The sequence below is a fragment of the Grus americana genome, chromosome 19, assembly GCF_028858705.1.
Source record: "Grus americana isolate bGruAme1 chromosome 19, bGruAme1.mat, whole genome shotgun sequence".
Classification (NCBI taxonomy): domain Eukaryota; kingdom Metazoa; phylum Chordata; class Aves; order Gruiformes; family Gruidae; genus Grus; species Grus americana.
In genome coordinates, this window is record NC_072870.1 from 2,261,213 (window position 1) to 2,281,463 (window position 20,251).

At 44.0% G+C, this 20,251-nt stretch overlaps 1 protein-coding gene across 7 annotated transcripts in view; it reads right to left on the reverse strand.

Annotated features, from left to right (window-relative positions):
* The window catches only part of AUTS2 (activator of transcription and developmental regulator AUTS2), a 787,423-nt gene that overhangs the window by 517,484 nt on the left and 249,688 nt on the right, over positions 1 to 20,251 (reverse strand). For 2 of the 7 annotated variants that reach the window (XM_054847740.1, XM_054847739.1), the window contains exon 1: positions 12,053 to 12,383. The exons of the other annotated variants lie outside the window; for them this stretch is intronic. In XM_054847740.1, coding sequence (XP_054703715.1) covers positions 12,053 to 12,100 — 48 coding nt within the window. In that variant the 5' untranslated portion in view covers positions 12,101 to 12,383. Of the gene's footprint in view, positions 1 to 12,052; positions 12,384 to 20,251 lie in introns of those variants that run through there. 7 annotated transcript variants of the gene reach the window in all.

The following is a 20,251-nucleotide window of genomic DNA, read 5'->3' on the forward strand; positions in this document are numbered from 1 at the left end:
ATGCAGTTCACACACGCCCACCTCTCCAGCCTGTCCAGGTCCCTCTGGATGGCATTCCTTCCCTCCAGTGTGTCGACCCACCACACGGCTTGGCATCATCAGCAAACTTGATGAGGGTGCACTCGATCCCACTGTCCATGTCGCCGACAAACATGTTAAACAGTGCCGGTCCCAATTCCAACCCCTGAGGAACGTTACTCATTCCTCATAAACGTCCGTAACTAATTGTTTTAAAATATTTCTCACAATCTTGTAAGATATCCATGTAATCAGTCCACTGCTTAGAGACAGGAGAGATGGGGGTATAACAAAAAGGTGACTTTGAAGGGACTGAGCTTTTATATTAACCCATGTCCCAATCCTGTGCAAACCTTCAAGGTCAAGAAGAAAACAATATAAAACCTATGGGCTTCTATGCCAGGACACTTCTGGGAACACTTTTTGGTACAACTTACAATTTTTTAGATTTATACCTTCTACTTTATTTAGAATAAGATTTATACCTTCTGCTAGTCTAGAGATGACTACTAGACGAGATCACAAAAGCAGCACCCCTTTCAGTAACCTCTCTCCACTGCCAGCGGAAGAACCCACATCCCTGTTTATAATCTGTCCGTGCTGAGACAGAAATGGGATTTTGCACTCCCGATTTCTCTAACATGCCACAGTAATACCTGAGCACTGAACGAGCCCATTTTCTGAGACCAAACAACAAAACTTTAGCCTGTACCTCCAACCAAGGAGACAAACTATTTCAGTTTTGCTTTGGTTTCCCCTTTTAACATAGTAGAGGAGGAAAAAAAAGCTTGGGAAGATGGTGGGTATGACAGCAAGGCTTCAGCTGACAAGTAGGCGAAGGGAACCAGCAGCGAGGGGTGGGCTGACAGTGCCGCTCCACTGCAAGGTGCTGCCCTTACTACAACATTTCCCACCATCTCCAGGAGCACAACCAAAGCAGATACCCACCATCGGGGCCGCACGCAAAACACAAAAGCAGGTCTCTCCACCCACCACCCAGAGACCTTATCACTGAGAGCCGCAGCACCGTGCCCGATTACTGCCAATCCCTGACAAGAAATGGGGATGCCTCCTCCAAGCGCAAGGCATACGTAACACCTCCAACATACCATATGGATGCCTCCCTCTCCAAATTTGCTAGCTTGACCCCTTTCCATTTCAGCATCCCACTCCCCAGCTCCTCACCGCTGCAGAACACAGTTTATTTCAGAAGGGGCACCCATGGACACAGAAGCAAAGACCTTTTCTGAATGTACCAGATGATGAATCTCAATGACATGAAAGTTGGGAAATCCAAACCAGGTCATAACAAATTGAGGCAGAATGGAAACCAGCACAAAATTGTCTCCGAGAAGCAGCTCATTTTCTCTGTCCAGGCAGTGCCACTAATGTATTCTAACACAGTTTCAGCTTTAACTCTCCTGGATTGACAACAGAATTGAATTACACTTCCAAATCTCTCTCTCTCAACTTGTCATAAGATTTTTTAATCCAACAAGAAGCACTTCCTTGGCAGAGTTGCAATTGTTATATTTTTCCAGCTTTTCTGATTTAGGGATTTTAATCTTTTTAGCCATGAATTGACTTCTCTGTACTAGCACTCACAGAAAAAAAAAAATCAGCTATTGCTCGCCACACAAGCTGCCAAGTTCCTGGGACCAGATGGAACTGATCCTAGGTTTTTAAAGGAGATCATTGACAATCAGAGAGAATATACTAAACACAAGCGAAGTTTCAAGAAGGCCGGACAAAGATTGATTGCAACACTGAAAAATTACAGAAGACTAAACAAGGAAATAGAAACACTATCTATTCATCTCTAACATCTGTATCATGTAGAACACTGGAAGCTGCAAATACTGCATGTATAAAGCTACGGAGTAATGCAACCCATACGCGCGCCCCTCATCGCTCCCTGAGAATAGGGATGCACTGCCCTCTTCCGACACGGAGGTTGGCCCTACCCACGTGTGCGAGCTCAAGCTGGTTAGAATTCATCTGCAAAAGTGCAGAGCAAAATGGAAAAATCAGCTATAGGGGAAAGCAAAAGGAGACATTTTACAACATCGCCGAGACCTACAGATGAGGTATTTGCCTCGAAGGATAACTTTAACAAGGTATGTTAGAGCTGCCATCAAAGTCATCAAGGATGCCAGCTGAAAAGGGTGGAAGAAAAGACCAGCTGCAGAGCTTTTAGACTATTTCTATCATTATCACTGAGTGACAGGTAGCAGTTGTACCTAGGCAGATCTTAATTCACCTCCTTAAAGTTCTCCGTCTTCTTTCACAGTTTACCTTTGGATGTTCCAGACAGGAATGATTTGGTTACTTTACCTGAGTCTATGATACAGTCAGTGAAATTCTACCTCATCTTTTAAGCAGATTAGGATCTACACACAGACCTTTGAACCTGCTGTGTTCCCGTGTCAGCTTTCACAGCTCTTTCCCAAAGGAATAAAATGACTCCATTTAATTAGACTCAAACTCTTGTCATCTGCCCCAGAAGTTTCTTGTCACCTCATTCAATTGCGAACATAACCTAGGCTTAAAGGTTGTACTGATTTTTCACTGGGGTGCTAAAGAGCTCTGTAGTGCAATAACTCACCCATCTTGAAATTTTTCTGGGGACCTTGCAAAAGAAACGCTGCTTGCCTCCTCTTGGTACTGTACCTCGTCCAACAGCTTCAAAGAAACGCATTGTAATTCTCTCAAAAATACCACGTAGGTAATAATCCTGATAATACGCATGCATTCACACTCTGTTCATGGGTGGAGAAAATAAAGTACTTAGAGGAGGGGAAATGAGAGCTTCTTCCCAGTTCCAGAGCACTTTCAACAGAACATTAGGAACGCAGCTATTAATACTGAGCTGTAATCACTACCCGATGTGCCTTTGTTTTAAGGTAACCGTCACAATCAAATCCATAGCTGCTAAGCTTGGTGGGTGTTGAAGAACATCAGTTTTATATAATACTCATCGTGTAAGCCAGGATGTTTCAGAATGAGCTGCCCCAGCACCATCGGCACAGAGAACTGTGTTGGGCCAGATCAAAGGCTTGGCTTGCGCAGCATCCTCTTTCCAACGGTGGCCATAAATGGATGTCCAAAAGAAGAGAATAAAAATAGGCTAAGTATATATAATACTCCTGTCTGTCTCTATTTATACACGTACATCCTTCCCCCTTGCTTCCACCTCCATTCATTTCCAGCTCACCGAGCTCCTGATGTGGCTTCTGCCTGCTCAGTGGCAATCAGTTGATTTCCTTTCCATTAATTTGTCCGCTCTCCCAGAAGCAATGTAAACTTTTAGCACGCACGATTTCCTTCGACAACCAGTTGTGCTGGTCAACCCCTTCACAAAGAACCACCTACTTCTGATCTCCTTCAACCTGGCTCTTATCGACTTCCTTTGACATCCCCACGTTCTTATGTCAGAAGGCAACGGACAATCCCCATCCTCCCTACGTCCCTCTTGATTTCACAGACCTCTCACATCTCCTTTACCTATTTACCCACCTGAATGGTTCTAGTCCATTCAGTTCTTCCTCTCACAGAGGCCGTTTGACACCTCCGAACAGCCTCACGGTTCTTCTCTGAGCATTTACAGTGGCTGCAAGTCTCTGGAGAGGGAGGACAAGAGCTGCACAATGTGTCCACGATGCAGGTAAATCAAGGATTTCTAGTCCATCATAGCAACGTTCCCTGCTCCGTGCTGAGCACACCTTTCCTAATATTTTAGTTGGCTGGTCTTTTTTTCTGCTACTGAGTGCTGTGCTGATGTTTTTAATGGAAATATCCATTATAACCCCAAGATCTCAGTCTTGCACAGAAATGGAGCTAAAACCTCTGATTTCACTCTTGCGTGGAAACCAGCCCAGAGTCTATCATTTCATATAGGGTGTTAGAATTGCTTTACGGGAGAGTCAACACAGTCCTTAAAAGCAGCGTAAAGTATACGTGCTTTGGCACAGGCTTGCCGCAACAGTGAACTTAGACACATGTCCTTCCACTCTGAATCCCTCCTCCGCCCATACTCTATTTGTGCAGCTACCCCACACTGTAATAAAACATTATTTTAACATACCCAGTGCTGTTTCATACAACCAGTGTCTTCAAATCTGCTAAAAGCACAAATAAATATTTAATAGAGCAGGCGATGATGCTCTCGCATCCAATTGCAAACAAGACTATTTTTCTCCCAAACAAATCCAAGAACTTGATTATCTCATCTGGTCTGTTCTTATTCTTCTGCTTTACAATTTTCAAATATTTGCAGTTGTAAGTCTTTCAAAGCTTTAATTTGCTTAAAATGATTCACAAGCACCTTGTTAATCTTTTATCAGTTTTATTACAAACTGTAAACAAAAGCCAGTTCTTAAATAATTAAAGGACAGAACTCGCCCTCAGGCAAAGCAAGTCGAGGGGGTGGGAAGGAAATAAAAAAATTCTAAAAAAATCAGAGTAAGCCCATAGATTATTTTTTTCTTCCCATCTACAGAATTGGTGAATCTAACTTCAAAACAGAAAATAATTCTAGATGAACAGATTGCGTGTGACATCCCCCCAGCCAGCCTCTCTCATCTACTGTGTCCTGAATATTAATCTATCAAGTACCTACATGTTACTGGTTACAGCATTAAACATACCACAGGCTTACGAGTCAAAAGTTGTGTCCCAAACAGCCGCTCAAAAGAATTCCTCTGCATTTTTGTGTGCCCAGCCATGCTTGAGCCTGCTTCTGTACCAGCCCCCAAACGGTCCCTCCCAGACAGCAGAAGGTCTTACCACGGCTCATCACCCAAGAGAAGGTAGCTGGCACACTCTTCTGGTCCTCCGGTGGCACCGGCTCACCTTAGGTTAGTCCTCACTGCTCACAGCACATTCGCAAGACTCAGAGCGCTCTTGCCCACATCGCTCCAACCCAAAGAACACTCCTGCTCCTGCCAGCTCTTGGCATAGCGGTGAAAGCACACCCTGTTTGGTCAGAACCCCCAGAAACTGTGAAGAATATCACTTTTTCAGACGTCTTCAATACTGAGGGTGTTGCTACAATCATTAGCAGTTTCATTGCATCATCAAGCTGAGGTCAGCAATGGACAGCCCAGAAGTGTGTGGGCAGATGCCAAATGGGAGGTGGAGTCCTGTAACAGAGGCGCTTTGGGAGGCAGAAATTCAGAAGGTGGCTCCTGAAATTGAGGCACCAACAACACCACGCCTCTCCACGTCCGCCCCTCAACACCTACCGGCACGCTTGGCCTCTAATTTGGAAAAAGAAAATGCATTTTGTCCCTGACTTCCCGGCGGGGAGACGTGCAGGCGAGGGCAATACCTTGGTTTGAATGAGGACCCCCAGGCAGGAGTCCTCCTGGAGAAGACACACAAACTGCGATGACATCGCTCAGTCTGGTCACCCGTAAAAAGGACGCTGCTACATCCATGTCCACAGCGCTGCTGCAAAACTTACCTCCGATTATTTGGATTGAAAAGTGTTATTTAATGTAATGACCGTTATTACAACCTAGTCTATCATCTACCAACTCTTCAGTTCGGCTGGGCTGAAGAACAGTGTTCACGGACACCAAACACCGTACAATCATTTTAGAAATTTTGATACAAAGTTTCCAGCTTTCCAATGTATTTAGAATTGTATTTCCTAATGTTTTTAAAATCGTATTTCCCTCTTGTTACAAAAGAGACCACTTCTAACGAAGCTCTCCAAAGCATTCCGATCTGAAGAAAACCTGAAGAACTATGAAAGCAAGACTGCCAATTCTAATTACCTTTCGAAGGCTACACTGCCACGCACACAAAAATGGATTTAAAGGCATTACACGTAAAAATGTGTAATAGATGCATTGCTAGCCTATTACATGCAGTTCATTGGGCAAAGTTTTTGGTTGTATGTTTTGTGCAGTGGGCTGTAAAAGTTGCTTAACAGAAGAAAATACATTTGATTAAAAATTTACATCAGAAGAATGTTACAGGGGTTTTTTTTTCTTGCTATTTTACCTGCCACTGACTATTCCCATTAGTATGCAATTCTTAGTCTCACAAACACATGCAAAAAGCAGGACTAAAAGTTTCAGGTCTAGATCCCAAAACATATTAAAACGTTGCTCAAATCCACTCGCCAGCGTCAAGCAAAGCGCAGCAGCAGCAGCGCGGGCTGCATCCACCGTCAGCAAGCACCCAGCGCCCTTAGACATCTTTGTGCTCACAGAAAGGCCAGATAAAACCATAACGTGATGAGCAAAAGCCAAAATACGAAGCAAGCCAATTCTGTGTGACTGGGCTATAATGGCAGACACAGGGACATCCAGCAAAGCGGGCGGGGGCAAGCGGCTGACTCAATCAGGACGGGCTCCCGAGGCACTACATTTATACTCATCCATATTTACAGGGAAAGTAAATTAGTACATCTATTTTCCTGAGTTTGTTGCATAGACCCAATATCTGTTTGCAAGCACATAAAACAACAAATCTCACTCATTTCCCTAAACCACTGGCAGTCACAGTTGCAACACAATTTTAAAAAATGCAAACTTTTAATATTCATAGGCAGGAAAGGAAGAATTTCAGCAGCTAAAAGTCATAAAAATACTGAACCAGGTGTCTGTGCAGAGTACTCTGGAAAGACACAACCCTTTGCTCATCATCTCCATCAGGAATAACATCTGATTTCGCACCTGCAGAAATCCACCTACAAAGCAATGAGGGAAAGTGGTAGCAAAAATAAAGAAATAAAATTAGCACAATTAGTGCCAGTAAACACTTTTGGAGAAAAAGCAGGTAGGTTCCCACCTGCCAGGCACTAGCAAGGATGGTCTGAGTGCCAAGAGGACCAACCTCCCTGGAACAGGGAGTTGCTCTAGGAGCAGGCTGGTTAACTCCCTGCCCTTCCCCGATGCCTCTGGGCACAGGTCTGTCCCAAAAACTCACCGACTGAAGCAGTTATCCCTGACTCGATCAAGCCCTGGGTACAGATTTCTGGGAGAGTTCGTCATTCCAGTGAAAATGAATGTTTCAGGTGAGCTCGGGCCACCAGATCGATTTATCACCTTGGCTGCCCGGCTCCTTTGAGCGCACGTGTTATACAAACACTGTGCACATTTCAATATCTGGTCTAAAAAGCCACAGACTTCCAAAAATGTGTTCCCTGCCCCAGCAAGGGGAGGAAATGGTCCTGAGATGAAAAACCTTTATGCGGGGAGTGGGAGGGAGGAGAGGTTGTGCCACAGAGAAGACAAATAACCAAATCTTTCTCAAATTACTGTTATAAAAGACAAGACAAATAACGAGCAAAGTCAGAGAAGAAAGAAAACCCCCCCCCTAAATTCTCTAAAAATACAGCCAATATATGAATCTCCAGCTGCAGAGCAGCCCTTTCAAGATGCAACTCTCGGTGCTTGGCGAGAAAGCTGCTTCCTGCCCCGATCCCCCCGGAAGAGCAACACAATGTAAGGGAAGTCCCATTTGATGGGCTGTGTGCGGCTCAATACCAAGTGGCTGAATTACTGGGTGCAGACCTCATCGTACTCTTAAAAAGTAATTTGGAATCAGGGCTTTGATTTAGATTGGCTTTATCCTTTACTTTCAAAGTACAACCGGTAATAATGTAGTCGGCGAGTTTAACATTGGAAACAGGGGTTCCATTTACCTCTTTGTACTTACTCGAGGAAAATGACTGTAATTGAAATCTTTCTGCTGGAAATGAAGCCCTTCGAACATTCAAAGTGGTTGCTTGTCCTTAAGGCTTTTTATTTTAGCTGTCAAAACTGTAAACTGCCTTTCAGAGTAGTGGGAGTCTTGCGATAAAGGAAGAAATGAATGTACCCTGTATCTAGGTGCTGGGTGTTTTAATCTAATTTTCCAGCTAGGAATACAGCATTTCTCTCCCTTGGGCACTACTGGGAACAGGAAAATTAAGCTCCACTTCAGTTCAGCAATATCTATCAATGAGCCTCAAACAAGGGACGGGGCTTTTCAAGGACAAAGCAAAACCTTTCAAGTCCTCCAACATCATCCACAAGCTCCTTCAGATACAGGCAGCAACACGTGAAGCCAGACTGCCCACTCCTGCTGCCGCTCTCCACACATCTCCCACACTTTCTACAATTTCATAGATTTCCAAGAGCTTGCCTTTTCCTGCCCCCCCCCCCAAGATCAAACTGATTTCCTTGTGTCAGCACTATTATTCATGGGAAGCCGTTGAATTTTAACTACGGTGTAAATGCACTCGGACTGAATATGGGTATTATGCAAAAATGGCTCGTGTCCAAATGACCTTATATGAAATCTTTGAAAGGGTAAACATAAAAACTTTGGGTTTTTCCCAGTAGGCTCCCTTGAAGTTGATATAATAGAATGCTTGCAATCAACTTGATAATAGACTCAAGATGAAATTGTGCTGATTTCTAAAATAATCACATAATAAAACTAAAGTAATCACAATTAAAAATACACTGCTGTGAAATGGTTTTACAGTGCTTGTCTAACACAACATAAAATAACTGATAACTTGAGCAAACTAACATGTCAAAGTACACCAGTTTATGCAACATCTATCTCTTCCGCTTCCAGTTCCAACATGTCTTTAGGATAAAAGGTGAACATCCCAAGACAGTTTAAGACCGTTTCTCAGGCTGTGGCAGCCATAAATGCATGGCCACTGAATTTTGCTCCTGTCAGTGTAAAAGGGCCACTGCCCAGGCAGACAGACAACGCGAGTTGAGTGGCTAAGGTATTTCAAGGTGCCAGGTGGATGTAAAGAGTTTGGAAGCTCCCAGAAGACCTGTGAGGGTTGAATTTCCTTGACGCTCAGGCAAGTTACATCACCAAACCTCGGTTCGGGTCTGTCTGCAGAGGCTGCAGATAACCCAGATGGGATGAGCAACGTTTGAACACAATCAACAGAACAGTTTATAGCAGTAAAGCGTAGCGATGCCAAGAGAATAAAACAGGTTGGCAATCTATAGGTGAAGGAATATTTTACAATATGTAAAGCTGCCTGCAGAGTTAGCTCTGACATGGATATAAATATATATGCTTTATCACGGAGGGGTCTTCAGACAGCAAAATCTTCCAAAGCAAATCAAAGGGGGGAAAAAAAAAAAATAAAAAAATTGTGATGGCCAGAGGCGAGGATGTCAACTTCAGCGAAGCCAGCCAGCTAATAAAAATGTCAATGAACTTCTTTACAACAGAATTAAGAGGGAGCGGTGCAATGTCAGTACCGTGGCGCGCACAGGAAAAGCAGTTCTCGTTCTGATATAACTGAGATATTGCACTGACGGGAGGGCAGAGACCCAACCTTTCCCTAACCTAAGATGACCTCGCTTAAACAGCGATTATATAACGCTTCCAAATGAGGAGAGCAAACTTTAATTAAATTAGTTTTCACAGGCTGCTGCCAGAAGAGACGTCACTGTCCTTTCTACTCACCCTCAACCAGGTGTTGTCAGGTACATCCTTTATGGCCGAACATTGGGGTAAACTGGGACACACACTGATCTGACTGAAAATGAAGCCAGCCCAAAAAAAGGAATAAAACCCATTCAGTTCCAGTTGGATCGGCTCCCGGACGCATGTCACCACGTGGCTGCACAAGCGCTACCGCTGACAACGCGTAGCTGGGAGTGGGAACACTCGTTCCTGCAGCAGCCCACACTTATGTCAACTGGAAACGAGAAACTGCATCTCCGAGTGAGATTTTAAATCCATTTAGACAAACTGCTGTAAAAAGCTGGGTTGAGAATTTCAAAGGTACTTCAGCTTGGCTAACATAAAACCAATTTCTAAAACCTTGGCAACATGGAAGAGTTGCAAAAGAATTTGACCTAATTTTTTAAACCGACATGGTTACCCTAACGCAGAAGCGCTTGTTTCTCGGAGCGAGCAGCCACAGTGTCCAGCCAGAGAACTGCACCAGTTTAATAAATTCAGCGTCAATTCACACCTAAGTCACGCTGGCACAATTTTGACGTGCAGACAAGACTTGAAGCTAATGCAGAATAAGTTGAGCATCAGCCACAACAAGAACCTCGACACAAAATCCTCTATTTAGCAAGGGGGTACATGCCTGCCTCATGGCCAAGACCTAAATTTCTCAAGTGCGTTCCATTAGGAAACCCTCGCTTCCCCGCAAAGGACTAACGGTCTCTTATCACACATGAAATTCAATAAAAGACCAGGCACGCACTTCAGGTTTTATCTTCCTGCATGTGTGCAGTATAGGTTTGGTGGGGTTTTTTTCTCCCAGCAGATGAACAGACTTGGCAACTTCCCTGGTGAATCAGAAGAAAATCTTGTAAGGCACAAGTAACGCTAAGAAAAATACAGATTAAATGGGTTTCCTGGATTTCATCCACGTTCAAATTTCCCAGGTTGTAGATCTCTAAAATATCTGTCTCTGACAAAACTGGTATGACAGGTTATGTAACACACACAAAATCACCCGGTGACAGAAAAGCAGGAACATTATCTGCTCTCTTCGGGGACTTGAGGGCTTTCTGGTTGAACTGCAAGGGGTATTACAGAAGAAAAAAAAAAAAGAAAAAAAAAGAAAAAAAGAAACTGAATCACAAAATGTAAAGGTGAAGAAAAATTCACCTGGTATTTTAAATAGCCAACCTCACCCACTGGCAGATAACTACTGATTTCATTAGATTTTTATTTCCAGGAAGAGTTTCATATGCTGAATATGCAGAGTCGATTTGTTTTGTTATAGATGTTTATAGGTCTGATATGACTTTAAATAACATAGAAGTATTGCAGAGAAGCATCGAGGAGATGAAAATATAACTGCCTAATAAAGTGGATTTTGCAGTCAAATTGCCTTTGTAACACTGCCCAAAACAAATGAAAATGGAATAGTTAAATCTGTGACTTTGTTAAATATGCCATTTGCAGCCTGGGATAAATGATAGGACAATCATGTTAAATGAAATATATATGCTTTCACTGGGTGCAGCATAACTTGAGGCAGAAAGACAAGAAATAAATCAATGTGGGACTATTTGCCAGAATAGAAAATTTCAGGCTAATAGCACACGTATGGGTTTTCCCCTTGTTTTAAGAACAGGTTGCTAACTGCTTGAGGATGGTTAGGGAACAGATAGCGAGACTTCTTAGTATTTTTCACAAAAAAAAAGTTGTCTTGCGCTCTTCCCCATTTTGCTGGATTAAAGAAAACAGCGACGCTACGTCCAAATACTCTGACTGCGTTTCAGCATTATTGGCAACAAGATCAGTCTTTAACCTGGGGCAGGAAACCCTCCAGGGAGATATTCGGTGAAAATGCATCACTGTCAAGCAGGTCCCTGCTGAAATCTTGGTCCATCCTCCCCCCATCCCCGTCCCTCTGTTTCCCCCAGGCATCTGGGTACCCAGGCACAGGCAAGGGAAGTGGAAGATGAGGGTAAAAGGGAAATTCAACAGAAAGCACTGGGTTCTGTGCAATAGGAAACGCAGCAACTGCCACAGTAAAACCCCCAGCAAACAGCCTTAGAATACATCTCACTACTTTTTGATCAATAAAACTTCTTTTTTCCCAGTAATAATTACAGATAATTAAGTATTTGCTTTGTTACTAAAGGCAAGGAAAAGAAAAGAAACGACTTCCCTGCAGAAGCAGGTCACATCTCAACCAGCTCTACAGAATGGGAAATATTCCACCCATTCAAGCTCCACACAAGACAGAAAAACACATCTCTACCACTGCCTTTTTTTTTTTTTTTTTTTTTTAACCAACATGGCACTGTAGGAATTAGATCTGAGCTTTTCTTTTCTCTTCCACTTGCACCATACTGAAGTTGCGGCTGTCACACTTCAAGCCCGTACCCTGCGCTGCACCGGCTTTCAGCACAGCGTTATCTATCGAGCCATGGAAAAAGAAAAGAAAAGAAAATCACCAGCAAAACTTCTCAGCGGCGTCCGCTCTGCTGGTGGCCAGAGCTGCCTGTCAAGAGAAGGGGGCTGCAGGCGACCACGCAGCAATCCCTTGGGAAAGGCTGCAGGAGAAAATATATCGACTTACCTTCTCCGCATACTTGAACTTGACGTAGAACCAACTTGACTTGATCATTGTCTCACCTCCTGCCCTCGTTAAAAAACAAAAAAGCAACCCAAACCTATCCTGCTGATGAAAAGCAGCGTGCCGGTACTCTTTCCGTCAGAGCCGGTGATTTTCCAAGGGGAGCGCGGTATTTAGGGGAAGCGAAGGGAGGGAGAAAGGAAAAAAGAAAAAAAAAAAGCACAAAGAAAAACCGATGCTTTCCTTCCGCAGTTCCAGTTTGTCCCCTCCTGCCCTCCCAACGCTGAGCGCGATCTCGCTTGCTGCAACAGAGCTCGCCGAATGCCTTAGCTCTGCGTTTCGCTGTCAGCTTGGCTGCCTGACAAGAGAATTCCTCAAATGGACTTCAGCTGCATTCATCACAAATGGCACATGTCAGTAAAGCCAGGAGGCTGGCTCCAGCGCTGGCAGCCTCCCAGCACCATGACCTCCCCCAGTGGGATGAATAATGAATTCCAGCACTTCCCTCCAGACACAGATTAACACCTGGCTAAACATTATTCTGACAATGAGCTTGCCCATTCGAGAACCCTACACCACCGCGTTAACCCCTCGCTCTCCCACTAAGCAGGGTGGCGATGCTTTGGAGGCTGTCCCACGGTGCCCTCCCCCATCTAAAGAAAGATTACAGAACTATATATAGTTTAGAAACAATAAAGCCTCTTAAGCGTAAAGCAAATATCTCCTTTGCGATTCTGCAGCTGCGGTAATGCTACCATGTAACCAGAGCCAGTAATCAGGAGCCAGGCTCTCTTCTGCTCCCCCCTTTCTCAGCCCTCCCTCTACATACCCACTTGTTAAGCTTTGATGCTGTCAGGCTAATGCTTTAAAATAATATCTGTAAAGACTCTTAAAAAAACCCAAAAAAACCCAACAAACACAACCACCACTATCAATATGAAAGTAATGCATAAAAAAATCCTGGGAAAACACCTATCAGACTATTTGTTCTTCTGTCCGTTCAGGAACACTGCCCAATTCCCTGGTTTAATCAGACGCACTGATTTGGTTTGCAGCGAGCTGCAAACCTCCCAGCTCAGAGCATGCCATAGAGCAGTGAATATCAAGTTGCAAACTACAGGATGAATATAATCAGCCTACCGAATTTCCGCTGTATGCAGAAAGTGCTGTCCTGGAGCAGAGCTATCTGGCCCAGCATCCTATGTCCAGACACCTTGAGATGCACAAGGAAACAAGGTAAGAAATCTCAAGTCCAAAGATGTGCCCTCAGTAACACATCTAATAACACAGAGGGACCTGAACTTGTCACATAATTAGTTGAACCTCTTTCAGTTTTTTAAGACACTGAACGAGGTTCAGAATTTCACTGTATGCAGCAGGAGAAAGTCGCCTCATTTTGTTGTTTTTAACCAGCTGTCTAGGTATTTAAGTGGGAGTCTCACAGTATCCTATCCTGCAAAAAAGAGAATAATTTGCTTCTCATCATCTTCAGATCAATTATGATTTTACAGATTTTTCTTGTCTCCCATATATCACACCTTTTGGGAATGGGAGACTCCCAGACTACTACATTTCTCCTTGCAGGGAAGCTGTGCCTGTCTCCATAGATCCCTTTCATCATTCTCTGTACCTTTTCTAGGTATAGGCATCTTTTTCATAGGCAGAGTGAGATGGAATAAATACACGTACCACTGACTTACCACCTTTATTATATGTACGCACAGAGATGTATAGGGGATGAGACAGATCCTGAAACCTAGTTTGTCAATATTACTCACCTAAAAAGTACTATCAATTCCAATAATGGTGTCAGTGCATCACATGAAAGCTGTAGCTTTGAAAGCCTGGCTACTCATTCACTTGCCAACAGAAGTTTTTAGAACTTTTCATAAACTAGGACTTACCCAAGGGATCCAGATACCAATACTGACCAATAACAGTCACCTCATTTAATTGATTGTATGGCTCTAACCTTCCTACGGGGCTTTGCACGTGGGAAGACACCCAAGTCCGAGGCAGCTCAGTCCCGCTCTGCAGTTCGATCCCTGCCCTCCCCTGCTCAGCCAGGGCATCGGGGTGAGCAAAAGTCCCTTCTGACCCCCCTCAACACAACTGCCATCCACGGCCATAACCGCCAGAAATGACTCTCCACTGATGTCACAGAAAAGTGTTTCCACACTCCATTTAAATCTGCATTTCTGTGGGAGAATTAACCTATGCTAAAAAGATGGTAAAACGTCCCAGCCTTGTTCAGGTCGACGGAAACATCAAAAATCATGTCTTACAAAGCTGACAGTGGATGAGAAGGTCTCCTACAGGGAACACTCATCCAAAGAAAATTAAAACACTGATTTTTACTAGCACCTTCTATTTTCTGCACCTAAAAAGCTAGGTTTTGAAGTAGCAAATGAATAAGTAGGACAGATCTGACGGTATGTTTGAACAAGATCAGGTCAGTGCAAGAGCCTCGCCTCCCTCCTAGCTGCCGCTCTGCCGAGGGCTCTGCTGTTGCTCCAGTCCCTGCAGCAGCACACGCTGCCTGCTGGCACTGCCCGGGATGCGCTGCAGCCACCAAAAGTGAACCACAGAGGAGGTGTCGAGAGCATGACTCATCCTCAAGCTGCCCCGTCCACACGGACACCACGCTCTCTTGTACCCAATTATAGGAATTTTGCTCGCTGCATCGACCCAGGAGCCCCCGAGGGGACCTCGGGGCAATATCACAGGGCGCAGCCACCGAGGAAGAGAGCTTTGACACTGTGTACCAAGCACAAACAGCTGTGGCTCAAAGCAATTACCAGGCCCTGGATGTTTTCCACTGGTTCATTAGCATCTGGCAGGACCTAAAGTTCCAGGGTCACAGAACACAGAGCTATTATTTTATCTCAGGAAAATGCACAACGACATCCCTCGAGAGCTGTCCTTTTGTAATCAAAGGACAAGTGCAGCACGGGGAACGGAGATTTGAGAGAATTTCCAGCCATCGCGTGCCCCAGCCAGGCAGGGAAGAGCCGATCACGCCACAGGATTGCTCATGTTTTGTCGCACTGTTGAAAGCCTCAACATGAGCATCCACAAACAGCTCCTGGCCAGCACCAGCAGAACCTGCTTATTGCTTGTAACGCTAATAGCTGTTTCGGTTTGCACCTGTACACGAAGTACACAACAGCTTAATCTTCAGCACTGCATTCATCTTTGCAGTTGAGCAAAATACACCATTTATTTCAAAACCTACGGTGTCAGCGCTTTGTCTGAAATATATTTGAGTTTCATATTTTATTGAGTTATTGTCTATACGGTGTATCACGTAACAGCTTCGCTTCTGTTTGCCAATTCATCTTCACTTGTTAGGGACATGCTGCCAGACAAACAATACCTTGGATAGGAATTCATCCCTAAACGCGCTGTAGCATTAACCTCCAAAACCCTGTTATCCCACACCTTCTCTTTCAAAGATCCATTGATAACATGAAATAACGTACTACAGAGATTCTAAGTTTGTACAGTCAAAATCCAGACTTGGCTTTCTATACTCCCCTAAAAAGAACCGTATTTTGATAGAGTATTTGCAGTTCTCCCAGAATAAACACCTTTTTGGTTTATTCAGCAGGTTTTGTCATACTCTAACATACCATTTCAAATGGGAGACAGCGTACAAAGGAATTGAAATAACCTCCTTTTTAACAGACCCATTGGTTCTCAGCCTTCTAATACACCCTAATGTATATTTAGGTATCGATCCGTGTTCATTTCAATTATCCCCCATGACAAAGCTATCATACACTAATGCAAGCAAACCAAACAGCGAGCAGTACCAATTTGATTTTTAAGTCTCCTAAAAGCAGGGTATACCTCCTTCCTCTTTACCTCCATTATGTTGTCAAGTCAGACCAACATTTTCTTGGTGGGACAGAGGGAAGGAGCAAACCAGGCACTATTTCACCTTGTACGTGCCGCACTATAACCACCCCAAAGAACCCACTTGCAAGGGTACACGGTGGAGCAAAGCTACGCTGATCTTGGAGTAAGCTAAAGAGCACTGACCCTTATCCCAAGCAAAATGAACCTCTGCCTGTATATCTATGCGTGCAGGGAGGCTAAAGTAAGACGACGTATTTGCAGCAGGGACTGCATCCAAGATTAATTACATCCATCCCTATCTCTTTGGCACTACGAGAGCAGAAAATCATCTCGCTCCCTATTACCATAATAGCTTTCACACTTCCCAACCAACAGAGTGAAGTGTGGGGATGTTGAAGAAAATAGGACATAAACAACAAAGTTTAGATAAATGGGAAGATCCTATCTCCAGAAAACGTTTACAGCAATTTTTATAATTAGGCTGTGAAAAGGAAAAGGCAAATTAGAATGAGTATAAATAAAAAGGATTTTGAAGTGTTTTTCGCAGTTCAGAATGGCTCCTAATGTACCAGCCAAAGCAGTGATCCTGGGAAGATTTCTGAAGCTGAGAGCAAAGCCTGTGGGATCTGCAAGCTGACTAGAAGAGAAAGTTTTTCTCCACGTTCAGAGAAATGCAGAGTAATAGGGATTACTTTAAATGAAGTGCAAGTGCTGAAGCTCCATCTGCCTGCCTTCCAACATGCCCAGCACTTCCCAAGCTTTAAACTTGCAAATACCAGATTCACTTCAAAGTACCCATATTCCAAACCAGTATTTCTGTTTCAGAAGTAACCCGGAATTACACCAGCTCTGTCTTCAAACTCCTTTGCACCCTAAAAGGCTGCCTGGGACATGGACAGCAAGGAAAGGGGTCCAAAGGACCAAACCCGAACAAATCAATGGCTACACCTCAGAACTGACACAATCAACTACGGAGGCGTCCGCAGCCTCCTGGGCCAGCGTTACCAGACATTTCTGACTCGCATGAAGGCCAACAGGGAATTATCATCTTTCAGGCTAATAGAAAGCACTGTGGGATTTGCTGTCTTGTTATTAACATGATAACAATCCCATCTTGTACCTTATAACCCCGCTCTCCCATCAACACCATCTGCTCTTTCATCTTGAGTGCTGTCAAAAATCTCATCACAAACATGCTGCTGTCAATTTGTACTTCTGTCCACATTTGAAAAAGAAACTCTCTAGGTCACTGCTTTGAACCCAATGCAGGCTGGCAGTATCCGAGAGCTCTTACGCTTTAATATCCACTTTGAGCAGGTGCAGAATGAGCTGCATTCTGTGTCCGGTGTATCGGAGTTCCCAGGACTGGCACCATTTCAAACAGACGAGATGCAGGATGAAGGGGTCCAGCAGACCAACGCCACCCTTACAGCCCTCCAGCAGCCTTGCTTTATGGAAACATTTATTTTTTTTCAATGACTGAGAGATGCAAGTAACATTTTCCTTGCCTGTTGTAAGACCTACTAGGTCTTACAGCTGCTTTTCCCTGGGAGTAGGATAAACCCTAATAAGTAAGGATGCCTGATTCAAAGAGAAAGAGTACAGATTAACTTGAGAAAAGCAGTCTGAAGTACTGTATCTCCCCCAGCAAAGTGCCAATTTGTAATAAGTTATGGTGAGTGATAACCCAGCTCGGGCATGTGCTCAGCTTTCTAGGTGAAATTATGGCTAGGAGGCACAACCGCAGAAGCCTGAAAGGTTCAAAGACACCTCAATACAGGCCAGAGAGGACAAGAAAGAGGCATTTACTAGTGCTTTACAATCTGCAAGAGACAGACTGCGACAGAGGAAGGACAGCCCACAAGCCTGGTGCACAAGAGCTAGGCTCACGATGGCTCACAATATGTTACTTCTGCCACACTGAGTTATATCAGGTTACTATAAGGAAAGCTACTGATGTTATATGATATATATGTAACTGTGCCAGGAAGTCACGTGTGAGTATCTTCAGCAACGGGAGTCAAAGGTTGCTTAAAATGTCTTTTTAATCTCTCAGAAAAAGAAGGTGCAGTGCTATAATCTGTAATTTAAAAAAATAACAATAATTGTCATCTGGGCAAAATGGCTTATGAAATTAAAAGATCAAATGATGCTTTTGTAATCCTACATAGTGCTTCTATATTTCGTTCCCCCGCTTTCTGGTTTCTAGAGCTACAGTGGTATTTGACCAGGGTTTTACTACCTGGAGAAAAGTTCACTTCTGAGAACACACCACTACTCAACAGTGTTTGAAATGACACAATTCTCAAATGCAGAAAGCAACAACTTCCATGACACTCCATTTCACCCTACTGGAATACATCTCTGCACTACATTATACAGTTGTCTGTATATACGTCTCCTTCATTTACACACGGAACAGGGATGAGGGAGCAATATATCCAGGGGGGAAAAAATGTAAAGCGATGCATGAAAAAAATACAACCTTTCCATGCCATGTACGTATATGTGCTTAAGCACTAACCCAAGTTCCCTTTGAACATAAAAAGGGATTAGATGGCAGGGCACTAATGCCCGCAGTTAAATCAAGTCCTATTCAGCAGAATGTTTTACTCTAAAAATCCATACCAGCACAGATAAGCCCGCGTGCCAATAGCTCCTGCGTTCAGCAATGGATACAGGGTAATTTACACCTCGGCAATAAGTGCTGTAACCTACTTAACACTTACCGAGGCATAAGGCTCCGCACAGGGACAGTGATCAAGGGCTAACGAAGGAGTAAAGCCTTGTCCTCCCGTACGCTGTGAGGTCCGCGCAGCCGTGCCCAGCCACGTAGCACACCAGCAGGTCACAGACCTGAACCCCGGCAGCCTCCAGGCAGTCCGCTCACACTCTGCCACGGCAAGCAGGACAACCTATAAATGTGGCCCTGCCATGGTGTTTGCATGATTCAAAGTTCTTCTTGTGTTACCCAGAACGAGTACCCCAGCACGGTTCAGGAAGGCAGAGACAAAAACAACCCAATCTCCCCAAACATGGGGTTACCAGTCCCAGCTCCCTCCACTCAACAGAAAACGCCCTGAAAGGTCCCTCATTGCTTTCAGCTGCCAAGAGCTCTAGCGTGTCCACAACCCACTTCTCTGGGAAGCTCCCCGGGCACTGGATATTACCTGACGGTTCCCATACACCACGCTGCTTTGATCATGTCCGAGGATGCTTTGTACCCACCGAGCAGAAAAAAGACCCCAACTGAACCAGACTGGAGACGGCAGCCCCTAAGTGCACATGTTCATGCATGTGCATGTATACATAACTAAAAACCAACCAGTCGATTTGAACTTGCGTTGCCATTTGATTTTCAAAGTAATTCTAGTTCTTGTGAAGTTTCCCTTTAAAAATGAGATTTTGTTCTTTAATATTCATTGACTTCTAGTTTGCTTCCCACACACAACACATTATTTACTCTACAGTGGCTCGGTGCATCAATTATGGTAATAGTTTGTGAATAACATTTGCATTATGGGAAAATGAGCCTGGTTATTTAGCACTAGCCAAACCATCCCTCTGGAAAATTGTCACAAACACACGTATCATATGCCTCCACTTAAATAGATCTGTAATTACACTAGTTTATTAAGGAGAGCCAGCTTTTTTTTTCCCCTCTTTTTTTTTTTTTCCTAACTCCTGTTTCTGAGAGCAGACTAACGCCTATATAACCCTTTCCCTTACTCCAGATAGCCAAAGGTAAAGGCTAATGACTACTGTTACCATGTTCTCATGACAGGGCTTACTTCACATCGAGATGTTGGGGGTGTAATGCATCTTCTACATTAGTTTACTTCAATGCAGAAAGTGTGGCTCAGTAATTGTGGCGTTTGATTAATGCTCCATTTCAGTCCCTTTGGCTAAATTCCAAGCTCAGTTCAACTACTGTAAATTCTGATTAACAACTGTATTACATCAGCACCCAGAGTTTATATTCCATGAGCAGGACTGCACGATGCTAGGCACTGCACATGGAGAGCAACGCAGTCCTTACCTTATCTAGAGTAACTGTATGGCTGCTAAAATTACTCTGGACCTTAGCGAGTTTAAAGTAGCAAATAAGGCATTACACTACCTGCCTAAAATCTTCTCAAGTAGCTGAGAAGAGCTAAGAAATATTACAATGGGAGTGTTCACGAAAAACCCCCAAACAACAATCACCAAACAGAAAACCGAGCAGCTTTGTGCGCTGAGGAGCTGTAGTACCAGCACCTCTGGGAAGAGCTCGTGGCATTTCTTATGCTCAGACTGCAAAATTCTTGTAAATGAGCAGTTATGTTAGCGCATAGCAGTTGT